Here is a 15,496-nt window from a genome sequence, read left to right on the forward strand (position 1 = left end):
CTCAAGCTACAACAAGGGGCTGCCTTTAAAGTGCCAGTCTCAACAGATTTTGCCGGCAGAATGCCAGCCCTACACGGCTGCCTTAAAAGTGGCAGCCCAACAGACAGCGCGGCGTAGTAAAGGCCTGCCTTAAGGGACATAAAGGCCGAAGAAGTCTTTGTGGTCAGCCACCTAAGTGATGACACCATATTGGTCTTGCCATTTTTGGTAACTCACTAAAGTTTATTCAAATTTGAGCAACCCATGGTCTGAGTAAATGACAACCCACTGATCTGTACGGACCAATACAGACAGTTGCTGTTAAGCAAAGTATAAGTGCTGCGGGACATATTGGTGCCGGCCTGAATGAGAATGGCAGTGCACTGCTTCATCACCACTAAGAACTATTGTTCCATGAGACTGATTGAGTAATTTTCGGCAGACCTCTCGTGTCAAGAAGCCTGGACTAACTCGAGCTCAAGACCATGTTATAGCTAGGTGCCTCAACTTGACATGACAGCCTCTGACCGTTAAGTATGGTGTTACCGTGAATGTGTGCACAGAAGTAGAACCTCTCCAGATCGATGAGGAGAACTCTCTGCTGTGGGTGCCCAGCCAGACACCCACTGATAAAGTGCCGACCTACCTGGAAGACCTGTTTCAAATAGCCCAATCCAACTGCCTAAAACTAGGCTAGGCAGTGAGGTTGGCTGCTCTCCAAACCAATAATGCTACGATGTTTAGCACAGGCCATGAAGATGTAAAAAAACCCTTGAAGTTAAACATTCTATTCCGCTTAAGGAGATGACACAACCCATAGGACAATCTCCTTACAGGCTGAGACCAAAGAAGGAGATAGAGGCAGAGAGACAAGTAAAATGCTCGCTTAAAGGTTGACTTGCAACAAAATTCACATTACAGTTATTTGGTATCATAAGATTCACCATGTCTTACTCTGTTGGGTTGTAGGTGCGAAGTATATGGGAATGTAACTACAAGCTCTTAAAAGCTAAAAAACGAACAGTTAATCGCAGCCAGATGAGACTGCCGTAGTTTGGATTCTCTTTCCAAAATGGTTCAAATGTGACGTAGCTAGGAGAGATGGTTTCTGTTTACACTTTCATGCAACCTTATTCGTCAAAATATTTTCACAAATATACTCCACGCATTCAATAAAACCATGCCTATTGTTCTTACGCGTCTATTTTGTCGTCATTGTAATGCTGTCACTTTTATCGGTGATATCTTATAACTTACCGTAAAAGTTCATTTAATTTTTAACCTTACCTCGAAGGAGTACATATCATTGTCTGATAATCAAGACAAGCCTGTTGGTCACCTGTGATAATCGAAAAATTATTTGCGAAGTATTGGGTCACATGATCAGATTACGACTTGACGATTAGATGAAGCCGAAATAAAAACTGTAAAGTAGCGAGCATCTATATTTGATACGGGGTCTTTGGCAAAACCCAAAGTGTTTGTCATAAACTAGTGCTACGGTAAATTTTATATCGAGCTTTTTATTGGCCTTTCAATTCACGTGAGAACATCATGTGACAAGACAATAACCAAACTGTAATGACAACGTCAGAGAAATAAACAGATTCCAATCTACGGCTGCTTTTCGTTTTTGAGCTTTTAAGAGCTTATAATCACATTTTCACATATTTGGCACTACAACACAAAGTAAAACATGGTGAATCTTTTGATACCAAATAACTGTAATGTGAATTTTGTTGCAAGTCAACCTTCAAGAAAGGGCTCATTGAACCAGCGGTGAGGCATGAAAGTTGCTCATGGTACTAGGAAAGAATAAAAGCGACAAAAGAAATTTCTGTATTAGCTGTCGGCATCAAAAAACTGTTAATGAGCAGGATGTGTACTCCCTCCTTTAAATTGATGAAAGCCTAGACACTCTAGCTGGCAGTCGATATTTTAGTAGGCTCGATTAGGTTAGAGGGTATTGACAAATACCCCTGTAAACCAATGTCCCAGAGAACTCAACCTTCTCCACTTAATCTTGTCTGCAGTTTTGGCAGTTGTTGCCTTTTGGCCTGACCTTGACTTTGACCACCTTTCAACATCTCATAGAATGCGTCTTGTACGGCCTCAATTAAACAACCTTGCTGTTATACGTTGACGAAATCATCATCATTGCTCTATACTTTGATGCACACCTTCACCGCCTCGAGGAGGTATTCCAGTAACTACAGAAAGCTAGACTGAAGTGGAAGCCCTTGAAGTGCAAGTTACTCCAACCCAGTTTCGTTACTTGGAACATATTGTCACCAAAAGATTGCCTATCAATCTAGTAAAGGTGAAGGCAGTCCAAAAGTTGCCAACCCTCCAGATTATCAAAAAGCTCCAAGGATTTCTGAGAACTAGAGATGCCCCGATTCTAATTTCACCAGCCGATTCAGATACCGATTCGATATACCGATTCTTAATGAAAAATAATCCGATTCAGATACCGATTCAGATTCTTTTGTGTTGCATAGATAGTTGTTCATTTGTTATGCAAGTATAAATATAATGCCAAGAAAATATAAATATTAATGTATTTATTTGTTTGTATTTATGAAAAAAGATATACATGTATATATATTCACATACTGACATACCGTGCATCTAATAACAAAACAGTCCATGTTTCTTGAAATATGTTATTATTAATGGTAATTACAGTTAGTGGTACAGTTTTCTCTGTGATAATGAAGTCTCTTTTCTACTGCTGAACGAACGGCTGCGCCTGTACAAGTCTAAAGCAAATAAATGCGTCTTTTAATTACCGTTAGTGATTCAATTATCTTATCAAATTAATAATCAAATTATCTTCTATCACTATCGATGTAGCCAGTCGTACTGAAGGACTCGCACGCTACAGATGATGGAGGGCAGGCTAAACACCAATAAGCCACTGAGGTTATTTTATGCAATACAAACGATACATCATATCGTCAGGATCAAGAGAGAGATAGATAACTTTATGCATCAACTGCTCAAATTACTTTCGCAATGCTAGTAAATAGAAACATTACACCGCATTCTTGTTGCTCGTTATGGTTCTCTTGTTTGTGATTGGCTGCAACAAATCATATCGCTGTAATTGGGAAATACCGCACTTGGTGATTACGTCCTGACTAAAGCCAAAATATTATGCGGCTGTGTGGATGTTTATTAGGCTATAGACATGAAATATATTGTTAGAAAGGCTCGGAAATCATTAGATAAAAGCAAGGAACTTGCAGCTGATGATTTGTTATTAAAGTAGCAGGCTGAAATACAGGTTTCTGCTAAATAGTTGATATGTAAAAAGTATCTGAAGTGTCCGATTTTTTAAGAAAAGATCGGCCGATACCGATTCAGATACTTAATACCCATATCGGCACCGATACCGATTCCGATATTGAAATCGGGGCAACTCTACTGAGAACTGTCGAGTACTACCAGCAATACTTTCTAAAGTTCACCACAATAGCCATCCCTCTGCACAATTTGATGGTCAAAGAAGAAACATAAAAGTGGCTGGACAAAGGACAGACAGCCTTTGACCACCTAAAAATAGCATCATTCTCGCATCACTCTCGGGCGATCATGACCTTCAATAGGGGTGCATCCTGAATACCAATGCCAGAAAGCATGAGTTAGAAGCTGTACTCTCCTGGGTACAATAGAAGCTGTACTCTCCTGGGTCTCTCTCTCTCTCTCTCTCTCCTGGGAGAGAGAGAGCCTACTTTCATGTATATCCTACTTACAGGTATATCTTAATTACCTGTATATTCTACTTACACATAAATCCTACTTACATGTAGCCTATATTCTACTTACGTAATTATCTTACTTACATGTATATTCTACTTACACCTATATCCTACAACTGACAAAGCTGAGTCACTTCCTAAAATGGTTTGGCTTACAAGCTTTTTGGTAAACTATTTCCTTTATGGTTATCACTAAAATTAAAAGCAAATCATGCCTTTGTATATTATCTTTCTAAAAACATAAATATCTTTCAGTAGTCTTTGAGTGAACTACAGTTCACAAGTACACTACTTGGAAGTCTGGTATTAGGATATGATTAACACTGAAATAACCCAAATGCAGGGCACACAATATTGTGAGCTATAAGCATACATTTTCCTTTCAGCTTTACTAGCTCTATGTGCAAGAATCAGATCAAAGTGTACAACTTTTACCTGAAATCTATCAAGTAGTAGTGCTGTTGCGACATACTAGTTAAACTACTTTAATGAACCTGACTAGCCTAACACATCCTTTCAAGTTTTTATTCCGTCAGTGATGGAAATACTAATCTTTATTTTGCCAATTTAGAGTTGGTTTTCCAACATTATTAGCAATGATTCTATCACCTTTCTATGTAAAATAGATTTAATGTAAATGTGTTTCTGTTGTAGATCTCTCTGTGGCAGGTTAGTAACGCGTTTATTATTGTTGTTCGACTTGCTAAGCTTTGACTAAACATATTTTCAAGTTTGGGTTCAAAGTTCAAGTTCAAGGAATTGCGTATGATAAATTTAACTTTTTATAATTTTTGTTATAAAACAGTTTTACTAAAAATATTTTTTAAAAATTTGATCTCATACATGTATAAAATATAATTAGCAACGACAAGCTATAGCCATAAGCTATATTGAAAGAACGAGAAAGCCAAATTTAACAAACGTCAAGCTCAGTAAATTGACCACTCTATTACTCTGAAAGCTTTTGCGGGACGTGTGGCGATGACAAAATTTAAAATTCTATTAAATACAATCAAAAGGCATAAAACCTGACTTTGATAATGAATAATCTTTTGGTATCATATAGTACTCAGTCTCATTGTTATGGTAACGTAATAATTATATTACTGTCTAGTTGACTATCTAAAAAACTAGCTCTCAGAGTGAAGTACTATTAGCCAGTCATTTTTTGGTAATTTTTTGAACAACATGAAATACAAGATATGCAAAGATTTGTTACAACAACATAGCTCATCACTAATACATTACAGGCATTTTTTTCGCTACATATAATAATACATATGACTAGAAAATTTAGTTTTATCACTAGAGACAATATCAAATTGCTATTGCAGAAGGTAAGAATCAGCCAAATTTGATACTAGCTGAGTTTTTATGCTTTTAAAACTTATTTGAATATTTAGAACAGCGTGTAAAAGGACAAATATTTAGTGTCGTCACAACTTTTACAATTGCTTGCCCTATTTTAAGAAAACTGACCAAAACGCAAATTGATAATTATTTTTAATATAAACTCAAGATTACAGAAAATAAATTACTTTGTTAAAACTCTAGAACGGGCATTTTAGAAGTTGGCGTAACTTGCCAAAAATTTTGGCATAGCAGCAAAAAGTAAAAAAGTAGATATTTGAGTCACAAGCATGGTAGAGAAATCCTGAGAAGTCCTGAGAATAAGTGATAAAAGTGAAATATAGTTTTTACCGCTTGGTTTACCCAAATAGTAAGTGAGTATACAGACCACGAAAAAAAGAGAATGGAGCCAAAATGAAAAATTATCAAGTAAAAATGCTACAGAAACTCTGTCAGTTGCTGGGCCAATGCTACCTTCAATAAAGAAGAGCTCACATTAAAAGAGAAAATATATTGGAATATTAAAAAGAGATTGGCAAACATCGAAACCGAAGTACAAATAATTTGAGAAATTTTCATGATTGAGTAGAAAAGAACCAGGAATGAAAAAGGTTTCGTTCTTGATGAGCTACTTGTAAATTACTCATCTAAAAGTCCAGTGCAATCATAAATGTGAAAAAAGAGATAGCTGACCAGTGCCTGTAAAACAGACATGAGTATTGGTAGTGACAAGTATCAACTTCGCGGACGAGACCTCCAGTAGCTTTCTGGTGTCAACGATGCGTAGCATAGGAGTACTTACAAGAACATAACAATATGTAGAAATTCTTATGACAGCTTAGGTCATTGAGCAAAGACTGATCTGTGAATAGGAGTAATAGGAAAGAATAGGATAGGAATGAATTATAGTTAGTTAACTAAAGAAATAATATCACCATTTCTCAGTTTGAAAACAAATAAATAGTATATTCGACCAAACTATTTGCAAGTATCGTACTACGTTATATACTGATTGCTTTTAAACCAGCTATTACACCCTTCTATATAAATGGTTTGTCATGGTGACAAATGTATATTTTTCTTTTAGCTAAACAATTTAGCTTATTATAGTGTCATTTGTACAGATTTAATTAAATTCACACCTCATTATATTTTAATTCATACTGTTTTAATAATAATTGCCAGACATCTTCTTTCTTGTGTTTTAGTTTGCATACTACATGAGACAAATTTTTATGAAATTATTTTATTATAGGTTACATCAACATTTTTATTAGTTTTTATGTCTTAGTGTTTTGCAATCCAATGTGCCATGAGAGATTATCAAGTGTATTAACTACACACACAATTAATCTCCAAGGATAGAAGGTGGTCAGCTGGCAAAGTTTTTGTAGTTCTGTCACGCTGAAAGCCGTGAGTCAACCCTGCACAATGCAGTCTTTTTCTCGACAGCAAACCGTAGGTTTGAACAGACACGGCTCTCATTTTAGTGAAAATTGCCTCATTCAGAATTATTGCTTAGTTGTGATGCAAAAAGGCAACAACGTAAAACCTCTAATAAAATGCCATGGCATTCTATTTTTCAACCCTTCCTCTATGGTGGCCTTCAAATAGAGGCAGGGTTCAATTAGAGGTTTTACGATATAATTATTAGTTAATTCATTTAACAGCTTTTATCTTTTTAGCCATGGTTCAAAGTATCTTTTTGGTTTAGCTGAAGCAACTCATAATAAAACTCTTGAAGCCAACAAAATTTGAATAATACAACTTGCAATAAAACCTTTAAATACAGCAAAATTTTGAAACTTTTAAATACAGCAGAATTTTGAAACTTTTAAATACGGCAGAACTTTGAAACGTTTAAATATGGCAGAACTTTGAAACGTTAAATACGGCAGAACTTTGAAACTTAAATACGGCAGCATTTTGAAACTTAAATACGGCAGAATTTTGAAACTTTTATACGGCAGAATTTTGAAACTTTTAAATACAGCAACTCTTCGACCAACTCTTCGACCAACTCTTCGACAACTCTTCGACAACTCTTCGACAACTCTTCGACCAACTCTTCGACCACTCTTCGACCACTCTTCGACCACTCTTCGACCACTCTTCGACCACTCTTCGACCACTCTTCGACCACTCTTCGACCACTCTACGACAACTCTACGACAACTCTTCGACAACTCTTCGACAACTCTACGACAACTCTACGACAACTCTACGACAACTCTACGACAACTCTACGACAACTCTACGACAACTCTACGACAACTCTACGACAACTCTACGACAACTCTACGACAACTCTACGACAACTCTACGACAACTCTACGACAACTCTACGACAACTCTACGACAACTCTACGACAACTCTACGACAACTCTACGACAACTCTACGACAACTCTACGACAACTCTACGACAACTCTACGACAACTCTACGACAACTCTACGACAACTCTACGACAACTCTACGACAACTCTACGACAACTCTACGACAACTCTACGACAACTCTACGACAACTCTACGACAACTCTACGACAACTTTACGACAACTCTACGACAACTCTACGACAACTCTACGACAACTCTACGACAACTCTACGACAACTCTACGACAACTCTACGACAACTCTACGACAACTCTACGACAACTCTACGACAACTCTACGACAACTCTACGACAACTCTACGACAACTCTACGACAACTCTACGACAACTCTATGACAACGCTATGACAAATCAATGACAACGCTATGACAAATCAATGACAACTCTATGACAAATCAATGACAACTCTATGACAACTCTATGACAACTCTATGACAACTCAATGACAGCTGCACTGTAATAGCTGTAACCAACCATAATTTGCGCATGAATAATGCTCTATGTTGCAGCGGGTAAGAACAGACAAAATGCTGTGAAGAAATCTGCTCCTTTCATTGCTCTTGGTACAGCAGGAGTACTTCTAGGAACAATAACTGGGGTCATTATGAAATATGTAAAAGCTAGCAAAATCATTGCGGATGGCCTTAGTGAGTAACTTTATGAGTAAATTTATGAGTCACTCTGAGTAGAATGATGAAACTTAGTGTTAGTGGTATTCAGCCAAACTGTTTCTAAAATTTGGTGTTAACAGTATACAAGATAGGCATAATTTCTGCTATTATCACAAATACTTCAATAGCAACCAGCCTAATTACCATATGTACTGAGTATTCAAAGTACCATATGTACTGCATAGCCTATGCACCATATGTACCAAGTAGCCTAAGTATCATATGTACCGAGTAGCCTATGTACCATTTGTACCGAGTAGTCTAAGTACTATATAGGTACCAAGTAGCCCAAGTACCATACATACCGAGTAGCCTATGTACCATAATCATACTAACCACATATACTAAAGAACAACGTGAATTGATATATTCTACTGTTACTGCAAGATTCACCTTCTCTCAAATTTTATTAACCAATTAGACAGACAGATAATTTTCAAGTTTGAACATTTGTTGAAAGCTAAAACTAAAATTTAAAGATTTTGTTCTAAAAGACATCATAAAAGACAGCGTCATCATAAAAGACAGCGTCATCATAAAAGACAGCGTCATCATAAAAGACAGCGTCATCATAAAAGACAGCGTCATCATAAAAGACAGCGTCATCATAAAAGACAGCGTCATCATAAAAGCTTACCTACTAAGAGTAGTGGGCAGTTAGGATTTATATGATACATGTATTAGAATTGAAGGAATTGAACATATGATAAGAATATCTGGGTCTTCAAGAGTTCGACACACTATCTGCGATTGCAATTGTTTTATGAACTGGCTCTCTTTATTCTAAAAAGATTAAATAGAATTTAAGGCACCGAAAAGGGATACTAAAAGGGTACCAAAACATACAGTTGACGATCAATGTGGCTGTAATAAAAAAATAGGATAAATCACCTTTTTACTTTGAAGCTTTATAGAGGCGATCAGACATGTACTATTTTCAGCAAATGATGCAAGAAGGAAAACCACTCTAGTTGGATGTAATACCACTGTATAACCGGCTTGTTGTAGGTTAAGTAGTTTTAACTAAGGAGAAACACTAGTCGCCACTAGTAAACAACTGTAATAGGGGATGAGGTTACAAAGTTTTTAACTGAACAAATTACCTAAGAGTTTTTCAGGTATTTCTGAGTGACAAATCATCAACAAAGACCTTACTTGCTGAATGAGGTACATAGTAACCAATCATTTAGCCCTACAACTTATAAATTGGAGTTATCTCCTAAATGTTGTTTTTTAAAATGCGTGGCTGACATCTAATTTCTCTATTGAAGACTCTTGCATAAATTCAACAAAAACACTTCTAGTGTACATTCAATGCAGTTGTTACATGACAAGTATTTGGTTACAGTTGTCTGGAACCATACCGATTCTTAAATCCATAATACCCTGGGATGAATGTGCTCTGTACTGTCAATTAATTCTGCCTTGTTACTAAATATCTTCGAGATAATATTTCCATTGCAATGTGGTCAGTGCAGAATAAAACTACGGTAGAATAAATTGGTGTGCAAACAGTTTGACCAACACTTGCGCTGCGTCAGCACTCAAGCTGTTTAATTGTACTTCTTTGAGCTACAGAAGATAACTTAGGAGCTATTTAAAACAAAAGAATAAACATAAATTATATAATCTTTAGATAATTAAATAATAATATATAACAATGTTTGTAAGAACAGCTTGCATTGAAATACAATGTAAGAACTTGCAGCAAACTACTTACAACTATTAAGTAATAGAATATAAAAGATTAAGTTTCCAATATAAATTTTTGACATAATGATTGCTTTTAGCTGATGCACCGGTATCTAGACCTTCTGATGATAGCCAGTGGCCTGCGGCTCAACTGTGAGTATATTGCTTGCTTAAAAAGCAGCAGATAAATGTATAAGTAAAGATAATAACTCTTTGTTACCTTTTATAAATTTAACTCAAATAAAATTCTCCTAAGTAGTTTTACTTAAATATAAATTAAAAGGGTTAACCATTTTAATCGTTAATTTTATTAGATAAGCGCAAGCTTTGTTTTCTGATGGTTCAGTGAAGCATGAGCTTCCGTAACCACCTCACTGGTAAAATGGGAATCGAAATGAGTCAGGTATTCTGAAAGTTGAATTTTAAGTAAACCAAAGCACATGTCCAAGCCAATAACTGTAGATGCTACAGCAGCTTAATCTATGATATTTTTAACACAATTATAAATGAAATTATTTCTCAAATTATTTCATTTTGTTACACTACCTATGCTAAATGTTCATTTTACGTCAATTACAGGTTTCAAAACTTTTTTTTATGAATAGTGTCCTAGGTTCGGAGCAATAATTAAAGGTTTCCGACTTATTTCAGCTTTTATACATGATATGAGCAAATTGCAAACAAGCTCTAATAATTATTTTGAAAATATCATTACTAGTTCTTTCAACAATGCGGTCTCTAATATCTGTTCTCTTAACAGAAAAAAGTATTTTAAACGCTGTATGTCAAAACATTTATTTGATTTGATTGGCTAACTTTTGCCCTTTTTATGATTTTTTGTGGCATAATTTAGTAAAAATTTAAAAGAAATAGTTAGGTAATGAAAATTTTTTTAAAAATTTCAATTAGGAGTATTTTTTCTGTTCATAACTGTTTGGCACGCATGCAAATAAATGGTAAGAAAAATCCACGACCAATACAACTTTGAGTTACTGTTAAGTAGCAAATTTAAAGCTAATATTATTGTGTTATTCTCATTTTTCTGAAGTAGTGCTAAAATTGTTGAAAGTTGTTTTATGTTACTAATGTAGGACATCAAAAAGAAGTATGTGTATGACATTAAAAGCTAAAGAATTCTGGTAATTTTCAGAAAGAATTGGGCAACGATCCATGTTGACAGACAATAGGCTAAGCTTGTACCTTTGTGAACTTTGATCAATATTGCGTTGTAAAATTGTTGTACGCAGTTGATGGTTGTAGGCTATGGTAACAGAACACTTAAAATAGCTAAAATAATTATCTTCATATCTGTAGAACACTTACTAATGCCAACACTAGCAATATCAAAATTGATATTGATATATATCTTGCGTGTATATCTATATATATATATCTCAAAGTTGGTCATATGTTTGTAGGTGCGTCCAGCTATGGCTATTATTTTAGCATAGAACCCACGCGTTATGTTGCCTCTGTTACAAAATATTTTGGATTTAAGTATATGCATCACGATGCTTCTTCGTCTTTTGTTCCTTAGGGCTAATTTGTTCCGCTCCACGATATCGACAATAATTTGTGTCCAACTTAAAATTTGGCAATTTGCGTACTGATTATATACATAATTAAAAGATATACATTGCTCGCCAGAGCGAGTTCAGCATTATCCATTATGACAACTTTTTTTGAACTTCTATTTTTGGGTTATCCTGAGGTTTAATTGCTATATCGCAGTCAAGGCCAATTCTTTTTACGCGGACAATTGTGTTATCTCCGTATGAAGAGCCTTCGCTCAGACAAATACAGTATGGTATCTCATTTTTACATTTGTTCCAGTATTGAGAGGTACCAGTATCGCTGTATTCAGAGTTTTGATGGATAGCTTCTTGTGGAGCAGCAAACTTTTTTATATACAGACACACACACTTCTATGCAAGAATTTTTATTATTATTTAAACATATTTTTATTTTGTTTTTTCAGTTTGTATTAATTGTTTCATTTCCAAATCCTCTACTATTTTAATCGTAGCAAAACAGATTTTTTTAGCAATTGCTAATCGTTTCACATTTACATCTAAACGCTTTCATAGTTGTTTTATTTTTTTTCTAAATGTATTTGACTTGCGCAAAAAATTTCTCTAATGATAATAAAATTTAAAAGTTATAGTTGTTTGACAAAGTTTGAAAACCTTTACTGTTGGTCATTATTTTCTCTCTTAAATTATTTCAACTACACAAAACACTTTTCTCATGCTATGCAGTTTAAAAGTTAGAATGGCAAATATTGTTATACGTTAAATACAAATCAATTCTCTGTCCAAAGACTTTATTAACTGGGCAACGCCAAGTTGTAAAACTAGTATATACACATTTATCAATATTCCTATTAGTTAATGCTTTCATAAATCTTGTTCAAGCTTATCGAAAGCCTTAACATACAGTTTTAAGCCTTAACATACAGCTACAGTTTTTTTAGCAAAATTTTTTTAAGTGCTGCAACAACTAAGAACTAACAGCCTCATAGATTTAGCAGCACTAGAAATATGGAAACAAGAAAATCTTAATAATTTTTATTACATATGACTCTATACATTTTTTTAGCAATAAACTGTGTAATCGGTAGCATTTGAAAACATGATTGCATAAAAAACAGAAAATGAACCACAAAGCGAAGAATTCTTTTGACATAATTCAGAATATTAATACATAATTACTAGATAAATTTGAAACAATCATATTTCAATGATCGTATAAAATGATTTTCAAAAAGTATGTTTTGTCCATTTGTTTGTTTTTAGTGTTTTTTCCTTTTCCAACTTTGCCCGATAAACGGTGTAGTGCAGCAAACCCTTTTGAATCAATTTGCTTTAAACAGTGGGTCAGCTGGGTGAAAAGAATTAATCTTTGACCAACTCTATCAAAAATCAGCCCTGCTTGAAATGACACTACATGAGTAAAGTGGCTCTTGAAGCTGGTGGGCTACTGATTATAGCTTCTGAAAAATTGCTGCAACCAGACCGTATTCAGTGTCTAAACTTTAAGAAAGATCGTAATATGTTTTAGTAACAGAACGCAGTTGCTTCACTTTTTATATGTGGAAACATGTGAGCGCAAGTAGGCACAAACTGGCCTGACCTCCTTTTTATCATGCCTGTCTTTTTGTACTATAAGGGCGGCTTCGACTCCACCCTCTTTTGACTCGGCTTCAAGGTGGGTGCCGAGTCGAGCTGACTTCAGCTGAATCTGTGGCCCACTCATCTGGCCAGCTGTTTTCCAGCACAGTACATCAATACTTGTGATTACTGTTGATGACAGCATTCTTCATGGTAACTCATGCTTTGTAAAACATGAGCATTCCGGACCGCTGATCATTAAAAATAAATTCAGGTTAAAGAAAATAAACTTTCAATACTTAGTTTAAATTTAATCTGCCATATTTACCTTTGCTTAGTAGGATTTTACTCGAAAACCCACAAACAGCATATCTAGCTTCTGATAAAGTTAAAACTGACACCTACACAATAGTCATTCACCTTAACAACTCTGGTTATGATATGCTAATGTGTTCTATTAAATTAGAAAGGTTCGATACTAGTGTATTACTAGGCACATAGCAAATAAAAGCAACTTTGGTACATGAGCCTCTGGTCAAAAGGGCATATTATTTAATGCTTAGATATTGTTGTTGCCTTTTTGTAGATCAGCAATGCCATCTGAAAAAATACAGCAGGACAGCGCTGACGCAAACCAAGATTCACTGCAACTACCTCTGGCTAACATGGACCTAAATAACATAGAAGCTGCTAACATAGACGTAAATATCGTAGAAGCTGCTAACATAGACGTAAATAACAGAGAAGCGGCTAACATAGACATAAATAACATAGAAGCTGATAACATAGAAGCTGCACCTGTGTCACCTCTCGCTAAAGAAGCGCCATCAGTTGCTCCAGAACCTTCATTCCTAATCGAATAACTCATATATTCTGCAGCCTGGCACTACTACCATAACAACGAATACTACTTTTGCAGTTCCTACTCGACCTTCAGAAACTTTGGTTGCGAACCAGAGAGGATATCTATGCTAACAGTACACTCTCTGCCATATCAGCCTTCTTTGATTGCGATGATTCTCTTTGAAAATTAAGCAAGCCAAAAAAATAGTTTACACAAAATATGCACTAGAAGATAAAATAAACAAACCAAGATATATTTAATTATTTTTAAATTTTTTTATTGAAACGTTGAAGGATTTTTCAATAACTCAATACGACTATGAACCAACAATAAGAAACTTGCAAAATATTTGACTAGCTTGTGGTAAAGGTCAGCCATTTTCAAATATACAAAAACACTTCCCAATGACCTTGAGCTGCATGAAAAACTACTGTTGAAAATTATTACCCATATCATAATAAAGTGAAGATAAATTGCTTAGGAAGTGTTATGAAACAATTTGTCTGAAATAAAAAATAGACTTCATTACTGTTGACATACAAACAACCTTGCAAAATATACAAAAACACTTCCCAATGACCTTGAGCTGCATGAAAAACTACTGTTGAAAATTATTACCCATATCATAATAAAGTGAAGATAAATTGCTTAGGAAGTGTTATGAAACAATTTTGTAGAAAAACTGTACTACGAACACTGATAAAATATGCATTCATGGCTGGATAAGCTAGGCGCTACATGGAAACTGTTACTGTTTTGCTATTTGCGGCATGGAGTGGCACTCATGAAAACATCATCTCTATGCAATAATTTTTTTCAAAACTTCATTGCAAAAGATTTAACAATAAAGAATAAATGCATCATAATACTAGAACACGTATGTTAGCAAAACTGGCAAAGCTTTAGATAGAAAAATCATAGGTTACACAAATTTCACAACAATATGACATTTTCAAATGAAGCAGCATGCAATTACTTATTCAATACACACAGATTTATAATTGACCGATGAGAGCAACAACACACATTCTTAGTTCCTAATATTATCTAACTTGCTAATTGAGAATGACTGATGCTTGGAAAGTGTGTGTATAAACTTATTCCATTGACCTTAAAACTGCAAAGCAAATGTACATGTACATAAAGAGTGCAGCTATACAGTACGTACATAAAACCCAAACAAACTGAATGTATGAACAAACAAAATGAAGCCTCGTTACCTCTATTATTTGTCATTACTGATGAGCAAAATGCTTGATACCAACAGTGTAGTATGAGCGAGGACGAATGTTTATTTGATGAAGTTTTCTTTTGTCCCCTTCACAATGGTAGTAAGGTGTGCTTTCATATGACATGGCAAAGATTAATCTTTTAGCTTGCATTGTAAACCATGAGGTGCTTAACTGATAGCAAGAGACCTATGCACAGCAAGCTTATGCAGCGGATTACGGAAAACCTGTGCATAGCTAAAGAATTATTCCTGATGACCTCCATTACAAAAGTGTTGCTATAACAAACACAAAAGATCTTAAAGAAAACTAAAAAAGATTGGACTGGTAGAGTTTGACAAATCTTAAATAATCGTAGTCATGTGCTTGAAAAAATTACACTGTGGTGCCTCTAATGTTTTTACGACTTTGAAGCACTATGCCAAAAAATGCGCTTCTTTCACATGGCTCTTCATTACAG

General features: G+C 35.1%; 1 protein-coding gene across 1 annotated transcript; it reads left to right on the forward strand.

The window, feature by feature from the left end:
- Window positions 1-783: 783 nt before the first annotated feature.
- On the forward strand, window positions 784-7,837 carry LOC137394304 (salivary glue protein Sgs-3-like). The gene is made up of 3 exons (XM_068081022.1): window positions 784-852; window positions 4,398-4,412; window positions 7,064-7,837. Exons 1-3 carry the CDS (start codon window positions 784-786, stop codon window positions 7,835-7,837), a joined length of 858 nt encoding a protein of 285 aa, XP_067937123.1.
- Window positions 7,838-15,496: the final 7,659 nt, after the last annotated feature.

Source organism: Watersipora subatra, chromosome 4, assembly GCF_963576615.1.
Source record: "Watersipora subatra chromosome 4, tzWatSuba1.1, whole genome shotgun sequence".
NCBI lineage: Eukaryota > Metazoa > Bryozoa > Gymnolaemata > Cheilostomatida > Watersiporidae > Watersipora > Watersipora subatra.